The sequence below is a fragment of the Pan troglodytes genome, chromosome 8 (assembly GCF_028858775.2).
Source record: "Pan troglodytes isolate AG18354 chromosome 8, NHGRI_mPanTro3-v2.0_pri, whole genome shotgun sequence".
NCBI lineage: Eukaryota > Metazoa > Chordata > Mammalia > Primates > Hominidae > Pan > Pan troglodytes.
In genome coordinates this window covers 135,231,347-135,250,766 of record NC_072406.2, presented here as the reverse complement: position 1 = coordinate 135,250,766, position 19,420 = coordinate 135,231,347, and the positions used below count along the sequence as shown (strand labels likewise).

General features: G+C 43.2%; 2 protein-coding genes across 3 annotated transcripts; both read right to left on the bottom strand.

The window, feature by feature from the left end:
* Positions 1-2,156: 2,156 nt before the first annotated feature.
* BUB3 (BUB3 mitotic checkpoint protein) lies at positions 2,157-13,444 on the bottom strand. Of its 2 annotated transcripts, none has more exons than XM_016919552.2 (8): positions 13,066-13,444; positions 12,439-12,633; positions 11,824-11,893; positions 9,645-9,796; positions 6,961-7,119; positions 5,114-5,291; positions 4,699-4,915; positions 2,157-2,479 (listed from the first exon to the last, which is right to left on the bottom strand). In XM_016919552.2, exons 2-8 carry the CDS (start codon positions 12,631-12,633, stop codon positions 2,470-2,472), a joined length of 981 nt encoding a protein of 326 aa, XP_016775041.1. In that variant the 5' UTR covers positions 13,066-13,444; the 3' UTR covers positions 2,157-2,469. The 2 variants fall into 2 exon arrangements, with proteins under 2 accessions (XP_016775041.1, XP_016775040.1); XM_016919551.2 differs by having other exon boundaries at positions 2,157-3,707; positions 13,066-13,441.
* A 3,361-nt stretch (positions 13,445-16,805) lies between these two features.
* HMX2 (H6 family homeobox 2) lies at positions 16,806-19,420 on the bottom strand. Its single transcript, XM_016919705.4, has 2 exons — positions 18,910-19,420; positions 16,806-17,986 (listed from the first exon to the last, which is right to left on the bottom strand). Exons 1-2 carry the CDS (start codon positions 19,175-19,177, stop codon positions 17,433-17,435), a joined length of 822 nt encoding a protein of 273 aa, XP_016775194.3. The 5' UTR covers positions 19,178-19,420; the 3' UTR covers positions 16,806-17,432.

The following is a 19,420-nucleotide window of genomic DNA, read 5'->3' as shown; positions in this document are numbered from 1 at the left end:
AAAGATGTGGTCCTGCTCTTGCTTTAAGTAGGAAAGTAAGATGTACGCATACAAAAATGTTTAAATGCCAGGCAATATGAGGAACTACTGCTAAAGGTATACAAGCAGGAGGTGTTTCATACGTGTTTTGAGAAAGGGCACACTTATTTGTGAGCTGCAACAAGGAAGAAGGGCTTCATGGAAAAGGGGGCCTTGAACAGGACTTTGCAGGATTCAAATTAAATCCTGAAAGAGCAATTCAGAAAGAGAATGACCCTGGGAAGACTGAGATTTGGGAATCAACACAAGCGTCGGAGTGATAGTGAAGAAAGTAACCTGGCTCTCAGCGTAAGAGAAGAACCCCAGTGTTTTCTGGGGGAGTGGTAAAAGGTAAAATGATTGTGGGAACAAGACCAGAAAAAGTAGAACCGGCTTAAATGAATTTGGGGAAAACTGAGTTAAACAAATTTACAAGGATTCGTTGTAGTGATCTAAGCTCTCAGTAGGCTAATGTGCGTTGAGTCGCCGCTGAGGGAAGGAAGCTAGTGTTATTAGGGTATAGAAGATACCTTTGGCAAAGCAGGAGTTTCACAGATAATGGAGGAAAAACAATGAAGGGTTTGAATGCTAAGGCTAAACTGGGCATTCTGGCCTTGGTCCTTCTAACAAGGCCTGGATCTCCCACAGAACAAAGGCTAACCTGCTAATATACCTTTAAGTTTTTACACAACAGAACTCAGAACCAGATATTGCTGTCACTTCCCATCCCATCCACTTATTTATATTCCCAACAAAGGTTAGTCCCATCTTCTGAGAGCACCTTACAGTCCGCGGCCCCTTCCTGATGATCTAGAAGCTTGGGAAGCAGCACACCTCCTTATGAAATCACTGAAGGGTGACTATGAGCAACAGGAAGCAGTGGAGGATTCCAAGTATGACATAAGAATACATTTTTTAAAAATCTTTTAGAAATTTGTTAGAATCTGATCGAGCAGTTTTTGCAAATTACAGGTGACAGGCATTTGTTGTAAAATCAATTCAAGGTGACATAGCCAGGATTTCTTAAAAAGCAAAGAAAAAAATGCACACACGCACCAGATACATCGCATGCAAGAAGGGCAAGTCATGTTTCAGGATCCTTCTGTCATGTATAATATACTGACCTCTGTGTTCTGAACTGTAGTTCAAAATGTATTTCTTACTTGGGTCACAACTACAAGGTTCAAAACTCACTACTCTATTAGATGGAGGACTTAAGGCAGAAACTGGAGGCTGCCACATTCACCCAGAAGGCCCTGGGATGGTAGCAGTAGGAAGAAAAGACAAACAGAAGAGACACTTAAAGAATGTGGGTGAGGGAAACCAATGAGAAGGCCAAGGTAACTACACCTGGGTAACTTGGGGAAAAGGTAGCTATCACCATAAACAAGTAAATTGTGGAGAGCTGGTTAAGGGGTATGTAGAGATGGCAGGGAGGCACACTTGATTTCCAGAGACAAGAGGACATCCAGATGGAACCACAAAATAAGCCCTCCCTCACCACCTCAAAAACAAGTCCACATTACTATAATTTGGTTACCTATAACAATACTATATTAATTCTTTCACTTATACAATGTTTTAAACTTATGGTCTGTCCTCAACCAAGTGGTTAGGGACTTTTAGAAGCACATAATCACACTAAAGAACTAATACCATCAGTCCCTGGCTATTACATTATTTACCTTCCCAAGGGCTTCACTGTGATTTAGTATTTGATGGCTAAGTACAGAAGGGTCTGTTATTTGGCTCTGTGTGGACTATGACTACATCAACACGGGGATGCACAAGCTACCTAAGCACTACTGCGCCGGCACTAGTAGAGCACTGAGCCAAAAGGTCCCCAGAGGCTGCCACATAGTCTCTGCCCATCCTGAGTGAAGCTGCACACTTGGCTCAAAGGCCCTGCTGATCCACCGAGAGGGCACAAGGGGGCATGAGGGAAATGGCTGAACTCCAACAAATCACTTTATGCAGGACTGAATCCCCAACACACATCAGAGGAGACAATTAAACGAGGGAGAGTGGACTTAAAGGTAAAATGTCATCCCCCAACATGCCTGTGATGACGAGTTTTGCCTTACACAAGCCTTTTCAAGTAAATTATATTAATTACCAACATTCAAAAACATCCAACATTCAAGGGTTCTGCATCTCGTTTATTAGACAGCACAGAAATAACAGGTTTAGAGTATATTACAAAAAGAGCTCAAACTGTTCAGATACAGCAACTGGGCTTACTAGGGGACAGAAGGGGGAATACGTCAGACTATTGTACAGGGACACAAAGACTCCTCATCCTAAACAAAGTATTAAGGTACATAGACAAGTTTCTTGTAAGACAGAAAACAGAGAAATCCACAGTAACTCTAACACATCCCTTAAGGAATAAGCATGTATTTGTAGGAAGCAAACAAAGCTTTCCATAGAGAAACCACTTTCACAGGATGATTAGGTGGACCTGCAATGAAGAAAATACATTTCAAAAGATGGGTTCAGACTTACACCAAGTTTTCACTGAAATACTTTTAAAAAAAGACCCTTCTCTGTATCAAAAGAATTTAAAAAAAATACATCACGGATAAAATAAATCTCAGGAAAGGTCCAAGTCCTATTCAGAGACATACATTTGCAAATTAATATAAATTTTAAAGTTTGACAACAAAAATACTATTTGGAACTACCTAGAATAGGCCAAGCTAAGTTCGTGTTCTGCTTTAGTGCATTACATTGAAATGAATCTCATTCTCACTATAATTTTTTTCTTTTTAACTTTAATCACCAGCGGCTGGTCAACTGAAATGGACATGAGAACTATATAAATGTCAGAGAAATATGTAAACCTCATTAATGTTTCCAAAAATTCATTTAGAGATAGAAACAGGTCCAAATAGATGCCTGTCTAAATGCACTGCAATTACGTTACAATTATTTTTCCAAATACACAGATATGCTCTGTCTTTTCTCAGCTCATTACTGACTCAAACAATTTGCCCTTCTGGGATCAATTGTTTGCTAATAAATAATTGTTTACAGTCACAAAATGATATTAGGAGGTTTTCTTATTAGTTTTCCTTCTGCACCCTAATAAGATTGAAAACTAGCTGATTCCCAAGAGTCTAACCTTAACCTCGCTTTGTTTAACAGCCCAGGAAATGATGAACCATCTGCTTCAGAAAATAATGGACGGCCAAGAGGAAATATTGTTTAATTGTAGATTAACCTCCTCATGAAGCAGTCTGAAGCAGCTTTAGAATTAGCAACTATAACCAGCAAAAGAAACAAATGGCTCACGAGCCTTTTCCTCTACCATTTAAGGTCCAGAAAGAATGCAAAGGGATTTTTATTACACTTATTTACAAACATTTATTTCCACAGTGGAAACAAAAAATCATCAAGGTCAAAACTGATTCTCAAAACTGCAGTCACTTGCCCTCCAATTTTGTTTGCCCAAATACCTTTAATGCAGCAAACCATCAAACCATCTCATGCACTTAAGAAGGTGTTTATTTAAAAAAAAAAAAATTCAAAAACCTCTTTTCCATTATTTTCAGGTTGTTATAATATTAAAATTAATATTTTCCCTGGTTTCTTTAATAGTAATAAATCCACCATTGGGGAGTACGAATTGTTTTATTATCATCAACATGGCACTTAAGTAAATGAAATCTTGTCAAGTACATGGTGACCTACAAGTTCAAAAGAAAAAAAGAACAGCATGAGATCAAAATGGCCAGCCAGGACAGGAGATACAAAAGTGACAGATTAAATGCAAACACAGCCCTTTATCCAACAGGCTTCCCATGCTAAGACTTTTCTAAAGTCAAACCTGTAAAAGCATATCTGATATGGAATATTTAATATTCTGCCCCCTCTTAGGGGCTCAACCAATCAGCAAGGGTACCATATCCATTTTAACTCAGCAAAGTACAGGAATCCTGAAAACATTCAGTTATTCTACAAATATGTATCGAGAACTTCCTTTAAGGGCCTGGGGAGAGGGGACAAGGAACTGGGCAGATACTTGGAGTAGGTATTTTATAGTTTAACACATGCTGAAGTATCAGATTTCCCTTAAAGCCTGGTGGAGGTAATTAAGTAAAAAGCTTTGCCCTGTTGGTATCAAAAAATGTAAATGGCTCTTCTCAGTCAACAGTTACAACCAAGAACCAAAGACATCTATGAAAATTTCAAAACTAAGGAAATTTGCAATTCCAGGCAAGGCCATATTACTCTGGGTTTCCAATAAGACCTGAAGGTCACTTACTTTGTGTTAATATTAAAGAAACAACCTCTGTGGAGAGGAAAGATTTTTGGCAGTTCAAATTCTTAAACATCTTAAATAGAATTTACTAAAATAAATTATTCTTGAATTCCTCAACTTAATTTTGAAGCAATGAGCTGGTAATAACTCCAGAGATTCAAATAATAGAGCCTATTCAAGAAGAATGAGAGTTTGACATTCTTCTCTACAAAACAACTAGGCACAATTTTATCCATCAGACGTCTATCAACCTACGGATATTGAAAGCTTGGGAGAACATGATAACATCAACTCCAACCCTACAGTCAGCTGTAATATCAAGCAGGCATCAACAATGCTATTCATGAATTTAGAAAAATTAATAAATCCTGGGTTGAATGCAAGAAAAGGCTCAAATACAGGTGAAGCATACTCACTTGGGTTTTGTTTCTGCATCTGTCACTTGGCGAATGAAGATACCATCTTCAGGATGTTCTGTGTCATCCATTTCATACATATATGATGATGCTATTGCAAGCGTAGTCCCATCATTACTGAAGGCAAGTGATGCGATGCTCGTGGGGTACCGATGGAATTGGCACAGTCGCTTTTTGTTAAATGGATCCCAAATATTTACAAAGCCATCAGAACCACCTGGAAGTAATTTCAAAACAGTTAAAATGGTTCTTAACACCAGATACAGAAATAACCATTCTCTTAACAGTTAATTTTTAAGGTCATAGAAGTTACATTTCCCTAAAGCACCGTACAGATTTTTTTTCACTAAATACCATAAAAAGCAAGCACCAAATAGTATAATAATTAAATATAGGTCAGCATGCCATACTTTACCTGTGGCAAATGTATTGTGGATATTGTGAAAAGAAATGGCATTGACTGGGTAAATCTGCTCAATATTATTTTCTTTTAGTCTGTGACATTTGAAGGCATACTTCTTCTTCTGTACCTCAGGGCTTGGGTCCAAATACTCAACTGCCACTCGGCCTTCAATAGAGCTTAATACATAACCCTGCCAAGAGAGAACCAGAGGAAAAAAATGGTAAATTCCAGCTTCCAAAAACAAGGTGCTAATTCCCAAATTCAACCCACACTAAAGAGTGATTATTTCAGAAATGAGAAGTACAGCAGGCTTTAATGAAGTGTTTAGGCTATACTAACATGGTTATGACGACTTTAAAAAGAAAATAAGACTCATCACATGCTTTCCTCACAGGTACCAGGGCCTTGCACATTACAATAAAAAATATCTAGTTACTGCATCAAATCTAAACAAAAATGTAAAGTGTTTTAGTGTCGCTTATTTGTTGTCCTGCCCAGCAGACTCAAATTTGTTCCCTCAGTTAAAATATATTCTTCTATGTTCTGTGCCTCTTCATCGCGAACAACTGTTAAGAATTGTGTTTCCTTCATTGGGGGCATCAATAATCCAAATCAACTAGAACACCAGTCTTCCATCTCAGTCATACTACTTCTTGCATTTAATACAGCAAGTCAGGTTTGCACAAAGACTTTCAGGGACATTCAAAAGTGGTTTACAATTTTAAACGTTTTTTCATCTTTCGTTGAAATGACAGTATCTTAAAAAATAAGAGCTAACACACCAAATATGAAATCTATGATTTTTTAATCCTTCAAGGTATGAAAAAGATTTATTCCTGAAAACTGTTTATGAAGAAATATATGTCAGTAAAATCCTACTTTTTAACTTCCATTACAAAGTAGAAATAATCCTATAGAAAATATTAGATACAATGGCATTAAAATAATGTTCACAATGTAAGCATATTTTAATCACATATCTAAATCTCTGAAGTTTCACATAACTGCAATTCTTTATCTTCAGTGGAAACTTACAATTTCCTAAAAAAAAAGGAACTGTGATCACCATTTGAGGTACTGGCCTTTGCAGGTTAAAAAGCAAAGAGAATAACATACCTGCTTCAAGTTCTACAACCACCAAAGGACAGCCATAAGATACCAGAGACACCTTCTGTTTTTAATGACTTTTCCTCTTGCAAAATTCCTATTGCACCTGACCACACCACCATCTCCTCTTAGAACTTTAAGGATTTGAGGGAGGAGGAAGCTCACTAATAAACAGGCTAATATCATTTAGCGATGATGGAAGGTGACCCACCCTGTACATCAAGAGTCAGTCATAAGAGGGGCCCTGCCTCTCTAATCTCAGTTGAGTTTAAGAAAAAAAAAAACTATCAAAGTTCTATCGTCAAACTGGGGAAAGAACTCCATAAGCATTAGGGTTACAAAAAGGCAAAAAGAAAACAGCAAATTCCATAAGCTTAAAATCCAGATATAAATTTTAATTCAGCATTTTGTAAACTGAAATATCTGCAAAGCGCTCTTTGATTACTGTATACCTATGAAGCATCCTGGACCAGGATCAACAAAAGGTCAGAAAACCTCCTCTATTCAAACCACTTCCTGAGCAGATTACTTGGTCTCTCTGAACATCAAGGTCGTCTCTAAAATGGGGGTTAACGCACTTCCTTTTAACACATGGCTGTCAAAAATATCAAGGAAGAATACACCTAACAGCAAATTCTAAATCACTACTGAAAAAAAAAAAAGAAGGCTTTAGGGGCTAGTGGCCAAATCATTATAATATAAGATCATATTATTTTCAAATTCCAGAAAGAAGAGGAGGTATAGCTCAATACCTGCTTGTTTGGAAACGCTCGTATGCAGCGAGTCTGGTATTTCAGGCTGGACTCCCTGCGCTGCTGCACGTAACCCATGTTCCGTAAGTCCCACACCAACACTCTGCGGCCTGCTGTTCCCACAATCAGCCGGTCTCCAGACACTGAGAGGGTATATACCTTTTAAAAAAGATCAAAACTTGCTAAAAATCACCTTCTTGCCTGAAAATGGCATTTTGCCCCAAAATAAAGTCCATCTGATCATAAGACCATAAAAAATTAGCTGACTGAATTCCCCAATCACAGATAACAATTTTAGATACTGCAATTATTCAAACCAAGTAATTCACATAAAATAGCAAACCCATGATGCTCTCCATACTTCACCAAGCATCATATAATGTACATTCTAAGTAATTCTGTAAAGGAGCTTTTGAAGTCTTAATTCTCTCCATTACTAAAACAAATTAAACTATTTTTCCCAGCCTTCATGTTTCATTTAGAGACAACATAAAAGTGTAAAAAAAAATTCAAAAATGAGATAATAGAGCCATAAAATAATTCAAGGTAGAGCTTAATGGGTTTCTGGCTTTTCATAAAACAATCATTTTCAAAACTATTTTTCTAAAACCACCTTTTAGAATATTTCATTTTGCAACTCTAAAAATCTTGATTTTTTTCCCCCAGTTGTTACATGGAATAAATAGGCCTTTCCAGGAAGGGTGAGGGAGCCACCACTAATTAGATGTTTAGCAGCCTTTGGTGGCATACAAACTCAAAATTAAAAGACAAGATAGTGGTCTGACACATGACAAAGCAATTCTTGTGCCCTGACGTAATACCATGCATTCAAGATAGAAGTTCAACATTAGGGAAAAATTTTAAAAGTAGTGTATCCCCTATTTTTCCCCTTATAATGTCTTTCTTCAATATTAAACTTTCCACAAAAATTCCTTTATAATAAACCATAGAATTTCCTACAAGCAAACATTTAGTGGTTTATTTGCAAATATAGTGTTACTTGGAAACAAAACAGAGGTAGCCAACTCATTAAAAGGTGGCAAAAAAATATTCTCCTGATCATGTTCAGTCACTTTTTAAAAATCTAGACTTGCGATTCACAACTGTGCTCTATTATTTTCAATTAATAAGAAACTCTAATCTGACTTAGCATTTTCAAACCTGAAGAACTGCCATAAAAAATGTAGAGAGGCCCCATGGCAAGGTAAGATGTCTCTTCAACATTCAGTACTTAAGCCATATGTTAATAATCACTAGTATGTTAACCACATACCATCAGCTGAAGAACCAAGTTAGCTTTAACAACGCCATGTCCCACCCCTCTCTAGAATCTGGCTTAAAATTCAACAATTAATGTGACCAAGGGAAAAATAAGGAATTAAAATTAAGATTCAAAACAATAGATTTAATATAAGCAGATTTAAATGTCAGAAATGTTAAGATTTATCAAAGCTTACTCAGAAAACAAAATGTTTGCAGTAAAATGAAAATTAATCTAAGATGTATAAAGTACCAAACTTTAAAAATAAAGAATCCAGAAAGAGATCGATTTATAATGGTACAATCATACTGGGAATTTTATCTTAAATCTTTACTATATAGGTGACACACAAGCTTCTAATAGTGCTTTCTATCCCCACCGATCATAAATCAAGTGAAACCACTGTCATGCTACTGACTAGGTATATACATTTATCAAAGAAAGTATTTAAAAAAGTGACATAATGAACCTTGCTGAACCAATAAGCAGCTTGATTCAGTGTGGCTGTCCATTATATGATATTCTGTCAGCAATTTATCACAGTTCTTAACATGTTACATACAACCATAAATCAAAACTAGAAACAATGCAATTATTTTATTCTGAACAAAGGTCTTGCCAGGAGTAGATTCGACTGTGATGTGACAAAAATAATGGCTCTTTGGATGCACTATTGTAAATAATGATGGCTAACAGGAATTGAATAGTATATTCACGCTGAGGAAATAGACTCAAGTGAAGGATACCTTTAAACTGCTTAAACAATCAATCTTTAAAATTCACTACCACCTGATAAAGTCTGATGAGGATACAGAAGGAATGCTCAATTACACTTTTATCATACAGATCAAAAGGTTAGAATAATACACAAAGTTTTGGTTTTAAAAAGCTTTGTTCACTAAGGTGCCTTGAAACTACATCTGTCATTATTAAAAAATAAATATACAAACAGTACAAGCCAGGGAACATAAAACACCTTTCTTACTGAACTTGAAATGATAACCCATTTTGCCCTCTCAACAGTCAACCCAAAGAAACCTCAGATAACAAATGAAAATAAGTGATGCTCCATCCAATCTTCTGGTTTGGGATGGAGCGTCAATTTAAGACAATCGAACAGTCTGCTAAATGACTTCTCTGAAAAGGCAGTGAGTTGCTTCTCAATTCTGCGATTTAAAGCATTAACAATACATGGAAGCAAATATAACAACTGACAAATAAAAGTTGGCCCAAAATCCCAAAGTTAATTTTCTTTTGCATTAAAGCATTTCTATGTAGTTGGATTTATAAAACCAACTGTCAACTTTTTTCCCCCCATGTTGACTTTTCACCTTTAAATTCAACAAGCATAGTCAACAATCATGCATCAAGACAAAAATCACCCCAAAACCATCAACTCCTGCAATTAATATAAAGAGCCTACCTTTTCAGGCTGAGAGAAGGTCCCAGCATTACAAGGAGTTCTGGGATCCCACAGTTTAACTGTCTGATCCCAACTTCCAGTGACCATCACATTCACTTCTGGACAGTATTCAACACATCTGATAGGGGCATCATGGGTCCCAACAAGATTTTCTATAGGGAAAAAAAAAGGGGAAAAAATCCCCAACATCTAGCTTACTACCTTTACTAAAGATTCCTAAAATAAACAATTAAACATTCATTCAACTGTAATGAATTTGCCTCATCCAACCCCATGGAAATGTCTACAGACAGAAAAATCTCTCCATGACTACAAAGTTATCCGTTCCTCTCTGTTCACCTTACAGTGCACACTTCACATGACTCACTAGTATTGCACATACCAAAGGCTGTCTTGAATTTCAGATTACATTAACATAGTGGCATGTCTGTTATCTTCCTCACTTGATTCTAGATTTCCTATCAGGAACTGCGTTTACCTCTGTGATCTCTGCCCGTATCTAGTGCAAGGTCTGGTACAGGCTAGGTGCTCAAGAAATCTCTGTTGAATGAACAAATGAATGGAGAACTCTGGTCTTCTGGATCAACAACATTTATGTTGAACATTAAGCCAATGCTGCTAAGAAACTTATTTACATGGCTAAAGGGTTATGAGAACTGGGAGTGAAGTCCTCTCATTACTCCACTTGGTTCCACTGTGGTTCAAATTTTCAATAGACATTTTCTTTTCAATTTGAACCTTCTCACTATATCTCATTTATTCCTTCAACTAACATCTACTATGTACCAGAATCTGTGCCAACTGCTAAGGATATAGGAATGAACAATATATGGTCCTGACCTGCAAACAGTAAGATTAGTCCCAGCATTTTGGGAGGCCAAGGTGGGCGGATCACGAGATCAGTTCAAGACCATCCTGGACAACATAGTGAAACCCCGCCTCTACTAAAAAATACAAAAATTAGCTGAGCATGGTGGCACAGGCCTGTAGTCCCAGCTACTCGGGAGGCTGAGGCAGAATTGCCTGAATGCGGGTGGTGGAGGCTGTGGTGAGCCAAGATCACACCACTGCACTCCAGCCTGGTCAACAGAGTGAGACTCCATCTCAAAAAAAAACAAAAACAAAAACAAAAAAAAACAAACAAAAAAAAAACAAGAAAGAAAAAGAAAGGATTTCATGAAGTTTGGCAGTGACTTTCATAGAATAAACAGCTAATTCTCTATGTAACACTGAAAATCGAGACGTTTGCTTTTCAGTGTTTCTCCCTACCCCTACAAGTTTCTGAACAAATAGAACCTAGACCTACAAGCTTACTTATTACACAGGGTAAGCTACTGGCAAACAAAACCCAATACCTGCAGTATAAGTTACAGAAGAAAGTAGCTTTCATGCAAAAGCCTCTTCTAATTGAGTGCTTAGTTTTTTGACAAAATGTGGCCATCCTCCATCCATTCTCCTGTTGCTCAACTCATCTTCTCTCTAGTCATATCTCTGTACCCTCCTATCTCCTTAGAATACCTATGTCTGATGAATACACATGCAAACAAATGTTCAGCTAGAGAGCTCTATGCATTTGGGTTCCAGTCCAATCTCTAACACTGTGCCAATGTCACCAAAAAAATTTGAGTAAGTCATTTCATATCTGGATCTCTAAGAAATTACTTAACCGAAAGGAAATGTATCATCTAGTTACTCATTCAAAAAATGCAACGGAAACATATTTTGCTAAATACCTAAAACAAACACAATTAATATAGACATGATTGCCTCTTTTTTGTCAGGTTTTAAATCTACCTTTAGCTTCTGAAAACTAAATTAGCTTCTAAAAACTGAACTCTCAAAACATCAGCATTGTAGTGGAAAATCCTAATGAAACGCTGGCCAGTCTGGGATCCAGCCCACTTCTAAGGACAAAATAAAGGCCAAATACTTGAGTGTCAATTTATGTAAACACTGACAATGGCGACCATAACTGGCTTTACTGCAAAAATACATGCATAATATTCTGTAATCAGTAACTTAATGGTTATCATTTAAATAAAAAAATCCTAAATTCAAGCCACCTGTACTTAAGCCAACTTCGTAACTAAGCAATTTAGGAACCACTCTTCCTACATAAACATTTATACTTAAGAACACTAGCCAAGAAAACAAACTGGTAAAGATATGGTCACATTACCTTGATCAGTGTTCAAATCATGCATTTTCAATTGATGATCTAGTCCTCCACTCCAGGCATGCGTTGGATCCTATAAAATAGTTTTGAACCGTTTAAAAACTAGAACTTTTGAAAGGGTTTCAACATTCTTATTTCTACAAGCAAGTGTTCAGTTTATGCTCGGGATATGCACTGGGCTCAACTATTCATGGTAAACAAACCAAAAAACAGCATAAAAAAGCAAATGGTCACTAAACTCCTGTGTCTGGAAATTAAAGGAGGGCTGCTTTATCCTAGCCAACACGCTGGCTGAGGGTAAACATACATTTCCCCTAAACGGTTCCTTTCAATACGGCAGCCAAAACAGTATTGTTGCAAATATAATGATCGTATTTTCAGAAAGTTTAGAGTTACTCCACAAGCGTGTAACAGAAAAGGGGAGACGGAGTTTCCAATGTCTGCATGTCCCCAACCCAAAACGGTACAGGTTCAAGGCAGATGCTCCTGAAAAGCTAAAGAACTGTCCAAATAACCCCACCGACAGACGCCTCTACCCAACACTGGAAAAGAAACGCTCCTCACGTGGAGAATCGTTAACACTGTAAGAGGGCAGGAGCAGGGCGGGAGGGCACCTACGTAGAAGGCGCAGTCCAGGACGGCGCCGGTGTGCTGGTATTTGAGCCGCATGGAGTTGGCCGGCACATCGTAGAGACGCACGGACGTGTCCCAGGAGGAGACAAGCAGGAACTGGGAGGTGTTGGGGCTGAACTTCACGGAGGAGATGCCATCCTCGGGTGGCTGGTTCAGCTTGAACTCGTTAGAACCGGTCATCTGCAGAACAGGCGGCCAGAGTCCCCAGGGGTCCCGCGGGCTGGGGCTGCGCACTGATAGCCTGGCACTGGGGGACCCCCCAGAGGGAGGGGCCGCGAGGACGACCGCGAGGAGACTGCGCTTGCGCCTGCGCCGAGCACTCGCCCGCCAAGGTCCGCACTCGCCCCATCATCCGGCCCCCGCCGCGCCGAAACCGGCCCAGCCCGCACCGCCGTCCTCCTAAACCCAGCCCGGCCCGCAGCGATGCCCGGACCCCAGACTGTTGTTCCCTTTCCCCTCTCCCGGGTCCCGTCGCCCCGGGCACTCCTAAAAATAAAGGAAAAACAATAGAAACGAAACGGGATCCCCTGCGAATCGAACGGCCCTGCCAGTTGCGGACCCGGGAAGTCCCTGGAGAGCCCGCTCCCGCACACCGTCGCCTCGCCTCCCTACCTTGGGCTCCCCTCAGAAGCAACGTTTCCACTATTCGCCACTCGCTGCCGCCGCCGCCGCCGCCTCCTTGCTTCCCTCAGAACACTCGCAGGCTGGGCGAAGGAGGCGGAGAGGAAGCTCCAGTGTAGACCTGCCATTGGCTGATTTCAAACGCCAACGTCTCAGTCTAGGCGGCCGATTGGTCCGCTCAGCTGCCCAGCATCGGTCAACCCAGTCATCCTGTTCCGGCTCAAAGGGAAACCGCTGCTTTTCCGATCACGTGGGCTCATTTTACCACCGCGCTGGGGCATCAGCGGTCGAGCTGGACGCGTGGAAACTACACCTCCCAAGGAGCATCGCGCCAAGGCTCTGTTCACGCCCTCTCCCGCCCGCGTGTGGCATTCTGGGAAATGTAGTTTTCTAGGGGCTGACGCTCTGACCGCCCTCTTAATAGAAAGCGGGAAAGATCTTTACAGCTCTGTCCATGGCGCCCTCCCCTTGAAGTTAGTCTCTGAAACACAAGAATCCCATTTTGGGCAATACTTCTATAGTCCTAAAGTTGTCTCCCTATCCCTGGGCGTGCACACGCCCGTGAAGCTAACCAAAAGTTGATGTAGAGAAGGAAATATTTGCTCTATCAACTGCATTATTTTGCCTTGATTTTTTTTTCTCATTTCTTGGGAATTTCCACCTATAAACCAGGGTCTCCCATTTCCCATTGTCTCAAGTTCTGCTGAAGAAATCCATTCATATTTATATTATGCTTTATCTCTCCACCCCATCTTTCCACAAACATTTATTGAGCCTCCACTGGCGCCAGGCCTGGTGAGAGGCTCTGGAAAGATGCATGTAATCAGACCAGCCTTTGCCCTTCAGGAACCCCCCTTCAGAAGGGTGAACAGCCTGGGAGACAGTACTCTGCAATGTGTTAAAGCTCCCACCACTTCTTTTAGAGCTGTTTTTTGAAGGGTCCTGAAACGACAGCTACAAGCCTCTCCCCTTCCACTCTGTCCTGCCACTCCCCAAAGTTGCAGGCTCAGTGTGCTCCATTTGCTGTTTTCTAGAATCCTCTAGAAATGAGGATCAAGAAGGTTGCTTGAGTAATAAGAAATTATTTTATCTCCATGAAAGAAAAGCAATAATTAATCAGTAGAATGAAGTGACTGAGTTATTCTTGAATGTCAAAGGCTCACTGAAAAATTTCAATTTAATCCATGCTTTAACCGCTTTTTCACTGCCTTTTGTAAAAGAAAAATATATATCGTTTTATTTGATTTTGTATGAAGTGAGAGAAAATTGTGGGGTTAAAGTGATTAACTTTTAAGGGACATTAATGAGAAAGTGTTGATGATCTTTATGCATTCACACACCCTGAATTGGATGCACCTCTTTCTATGATTCCTGACACAAGAAACACACATACAACAGCAACCTTTCTGCCTACTGCATTGATGACATTACTGCTGAAAGACTCTTGCCCTCCTTCCTTGCCAGTCCTGGTACTTGGTTCTCTATCTCTTCTCTTTCCACAAGTTAATGGCTGAATTCAAAATTTTGAAATGCAGTTCCTTACTTCCATTCTAACTTTAGCTAAATAATTTTACCTCCTGACTTATCTGGTTCCTTCTCCCAGTTGTTTATTTAATTATATTATTGTTCCAAGATTCTGGCCATGAATTACCCACTAATAAAATCTAAGTGTATTTCATTATCCAGTGTGTGTATGATTCAGGTCCCTCTGGGCATGCAGTTGCAGCCCGACTCGATTTGAGTTTTAAGAAACGTCAATCTTTTAAATCCAGTTTAGAGGCTGAAAGGAGGCTGATGATTTTGCTGATTATTCAAATGAACTGATAGTCTTGAGACAGGAAATCTGGCAACAATGGAATCCTGAACATTTAAATCCAAATGCAAAGGGGTGTGTGTGTGTGTGTGTGTGTGTGTGTAAAACCTAGTTACCTGTAAGAGAGGAATTCCTAAGAACTAATTATACTGTTGGATCACGGTTGACACCTAGTTTCTGGATTAGTAAAAAGAATGAAATATACACATCATGACAAACTGGAAAAGGATCATTCCCTAAAATTTTAAGGGCACAAATCACTGTCATTAAGTGACTGAAATGGCTATAAGAAACCACTTCCTATAAGGGAAACCTACAGAGGATACAGTGACCCAATACTGTTAAAACCATGATCTCTTGTAAAAACTGTAATCTACTGAAATGCAAACAAAAATGATATGGATGGAATATTCCTATAGAAGCAGTTCTTTGGACGCAGTTTGGTTTTTTCGTGGAATATTCCAAGAACATTAGAAAAAATTTCAAAAGGGTCATCTGAAGCAAAAGAATTTCATTGAAACGAAGTATATGTATACGATAAATCACAAGAAAACGAATCCACTGTCTCTTTTATCTGACCCAATAGCATAGTTTCTCAGCATGTACTAGGGCCCAGTAAATATTTACTGATGTAAGCTCAGTTGAAATAAATGTAATTGAACTAACCTAGTGTCGGCAGATGTGTTCTTGGGTAACATCCTTCTGACATCACCCTGGAATAGATTGTGATTTTTATGAAATCTAATGTGAGAAGAAAAAACATGATCTCAAAATGGACAACATGAGATAGAATATGTTTGGCCAGTTTACAAAAAATACTGAGAGTCACATAGATGTTTACAGATATCCTGTATATATTCACAAAATGTCGATGATTTCGATGCCTTGCAGCTCAGAGTCAACTCTCACACGCAAAGGTTTTCCTTCTAGCGGATGAGATAGGGCCTCAGCGCTGCGGACTCCAGCCTCCTTTGCATCCGCTTTGCCGAGCCAGAGGCCGGAGGAGCTCGCCCCAGGTGGTGCTGAACCACCGGCTTCCTCCAAGCTCAGGCTTCCTTTTCCGAGGTTTTGCCAAGAACAGGTGGCTGCAATCTATTGGGAGCGAGAATCTGCAATTTGCATGATACTCCCGCGGCTATTCTCTCGGTGCAGCGCCCTCCCAGCCCCTGCGCGGCCGCAGGTGTCAGGGCGAGGAAGTCCGTGGGCGCCCCCGCCGCGCGTCACGGTTCCATTCAGAGCAAGCGGCCGCGTGCTAGCCGGTGATCCAGCCACACGCTGAACCAATGCAAACTATTAACAACAAAAGAGTGTAGGGAAGCGCCTTTGCCTCCCTCACCTTCTTTGCCTGGTCCCGGGCCTCGGATCTCTCCTGACCCGCAGAACTGCCTCACCGCGCCCAGTTCCCTCTCCGCGCGAGACACATAACTCTGCCACCGGCCGGGTAGCTGGGCGCAGCGACAAGCTGGTCGCGCCAAGCTCGCGGCGAGCAAAGTGGAGGCTTTACCAGGTACAAGCAGCGCCATCGCCTGCTTTATACCCCTGGAGAGGAAGTGCGCGGCACAGGGCATGTCATAGCGGGAGCTGCTGTGGCCAAGCTCAAGGCGAGCCCAGTGCCGGGAATATGCCGCTGGACACCCGGCTCGCTTGTTCCCAGAAGGCAATCGCTTAAATGGCGAGGCCTGCCTCCCAGTCTTTGTCTTTCTCCGCGCGGACTCTGGAGCTGGATTCCAGCCGGGGTGCGCCCCAGCCCGCGCGACGATTCTGGGCGTTAGGAGGGAGAGTGGGCGGGCAGCTCCAGCCACGTGCAGTCTGGGCGGCGCCAAGGTCCCGACCTTTAACCCCTGACCCCGGTCCCACCCTCCACGTGGAGTGAGCCAGACTTCCACAGACAGACGCATGCAAGTCTTTCCACCGAAAAACCTGAAAACCTTCCGTGCGTTATCATGCCGGGCAACCAAGCCCACCAAAGTTAGCAAAGATGTTTAAAATGTTTTATTTTTTTTCTTTTTAAAAATATTTACAGATCTGAACTCTCCCCTTTTCGTCCCTACCATCCTCGGGATGAGGGAAACGAAAAGAAGCAATTTGGTAATTGTCCAAAGCCTCTGAGGGCCTGGCTTGGCCGAGCGTGTATGCATGTACATATATACAGGTGTATATATGGGGGAGGAGTGTACCTGGTTTTGTAGGTGTTTTCCTGATTTTTTTCCCTACCAACCACAGCCTGTCTGGCCAAAACTCCCTTTCCCACCACCACCCGAGAACATCCCACTCCGAATGGTTTTCAAAGCGTACTGGTTCTGTCTAGGTAGGAAGCAGGCTCTCTGACTTAGGGAATGCCGATAAATACCCGAAATAATCAAAACAAAAAGTAGGGCAGAGGCCATAAATAAGAGCTAATGAATACACATGGTGTATTTCTTCATATTTCTGGAAACACGCCGCCTTGCTCCGGAGCCCTGCTTACAGTACAGTCCGCGCCCGGCTCTGCGGGCAGCTGGAGGCAGCCCGGGGCGCAGGCGGGCGGCGCGGGGCGGCGGGCCGGTCAGTAGTCGAGCTTGTTGTATAGGTTGTAGAGAGGTAAGGCCGAGAGGTTGCTTCCCGGGTAGTAGAGCGGCGCGGGAAAGGCGAGCGAGCGCGGCACCGGCACGCGCAGCAGCGAACTGTCCCGGAACACCAGCGGCATGCTCACCAGAGTCTGCGCCGACGCGTGCGCCATGTTGGCCGCCTCCAGCTCAGCCGAGAGCTGCCGCTTCCACTTGTTGCGGCGGTTCTGGAACCAAGTCTTTACCTGGGTCTCCGTGAGCTGCAGGCTGGAGGCGAGGCAGGCGCGCTCCGAGCTGCTCAGGTAGCGCTTCATGTCGAAGGTGGACTCGAGCTGGTACACCTGGCTGCGAGAAAAGACGGTGCGCGTCTTCTTCTTGGCCGCGCCGGCCTGCCGCTCAGCGCCGCCGTCCCGCGGCCGCTCGGACCCCGGCGAGGGCGAGCCCGCGGGCAGGAGCCTCTCTTTCTCTTCTTTAAAGTCCGAGTGCGAAGGAGAGAGGAAAGGCGTGCGCTCCAAGCCGCCCGGGCCCGAGCCTCCGCTGCCCTTGGGGGTACCTGAGGAGCGAGAGCAGACAGAAAGGCCATGGAGTTGGTTGGGGAGCCTCGGAGACCGCCACCTCTCCCTGGGACCAAGCGGTTGGCAAGCGCCTGCAGCCTTGGTCCCACCTTACCAATCCCCTCCTCTTATCCCTCTCACTGGCCCCCCAAACCCAGCACCCCGTCCTTTAAAAGCGACAAGAGAGGGACCCAGCTACTTGGAGTATGGGGTCTCTGTGCTCCCACCTTTATGAATGGGCCAGGGGCAACAGGGAGAGGAGGTCTGGAGGGGGAAACATTAGCATGGTTTTAAAAGGCGAATTTGCCTGGTGGTAATTGAGCTGGAAGAGTTCCTCGAGCTTTATAGGGTGGCATCATTTCACAGGCCGTTTGTTTGGAAATCACGCTAAGGACTAACGCAGGACTCCCCTTCGTCAAATGTTGTAAAGAGGAACCGTCTCTGAAATGCACCATTGTCAATCATCTTGGAGTGCTAATCATTCCAAGGAGGAGAGAGAGAGAAAGGCAGAGATACGGAGCGAGTGAGGAAGAAGACTCAGAAAGAGATTACGGTGGAGACAGACTGCCCAGACCTGACTTGCAGATCTCCACCTCGTGTCCGGAAAGAAAGTACCAGATGTGCAGTGATTGAGGACAGCCGGGTGTAAGGCCGGCCGCGTGTCCCTCTCGCTGTGGTCCACTCTCTTAACAACTCAACCTTCCCCAAGAAGCCCAAGCCCGCACGGGTCTGTGTTCGCCTCCTCCCAGGGGCCCACCGGGCGGAGGAGGCACCACAGTGCGCGCACCTCTCCCCGCGGTCCCGAACCCCCGGCTGCCGCAGCTCTGGCCAGAGGGGGCCCGGCGCGGGAGTCTTGGCGGGGCGCTCAGCCTCCCTCCCCTCGCGCTCGCTCGCTGCCACACTGGCGACGTGCGATCCTTACCCAGGCAAGGAAAAGGGATGAGGGGATGGTGCTTGGGGCCCTGCTCCTTAGGGCCGTGCTGGTCTGGGCAGAAGCAGGCGGGCGCCTTCCAGCCGTCGTCCGGCTCCTCCTCCTCCGAGGACACGGACAGGCTGCGCTTCCTGGCTGGCCAGCCGACGGGCTCCCGCGGTGCCTCCGAGGGGCCCCCGCCCAGGATGGACTGGATGGTGAAGCTGGAGACGCCACCGGCCGCCGGACACCCCTTGCCCGCATCTTCTTTGCTGCCCATCCTGGGTTCATAAGAAATCGAAGGAAACCAAGAACTCCCTTTAGAGACGATCTGGGTGATCTGGGTGGAAGGTGGTGCAGCAGGCAGGCAGCGGGGAGGGGCCGGCAGGGAATCTAGGGGGAGGGGGCGCCGACGCTGGTGAGGCGTCCCTTCCGCGCTAGGGACATGCAGGCACCGGATGGCTGCGCAGGGGTTCCTGCCCGCCCGGCTCTGGGTGCGCCCGCCCAGCCCCGGTGCAAATGC

What these genes read in the sequence shown, in the direction of transcription:
- BUB3 (XM_016919551.2), bottom strand. Translation starts at nt 12,633, where the DNA reads ATGACCGGTTCTAACGAGTTCAAGCTGAACCAGCCACCCGAGGATGGC. An exon ending in TGATTTGAACACTGATCAAG is followed by an intron (nt 9,797 to 11,823) that starts GTAATGTGACCA and finishes TTTTCCCTATAG; the next exon opens with AAAATCTTGTTGGGACCCAT. An exon ending in CCACAATACATTTGCCACAG is followed by an intron (nt 4,916 to 5,113) that starts GTAAAGTATGGC and finishes AATTACTTCCAG; the next exon opens with GTGGTTCTGATGGCTTTGTA.
- HMX2 (XM_016919705.4), bottom strand. Translation starts at nt 19,177, where the DNA reads ATGGGCAGCAAAGAAGATGCGGGCAAGGGGTGTCCGGCGGCCGGTGGC. An exon ending in CATCCCTTTTCCTTGCCTGG is followed by an intron (nt 17,987 to 18,909) that starts GTAAGGATCGCA and finishes CTCGCTCCTCAG; the next exon opens with GTACCCCCAAGGGCAGCGGA.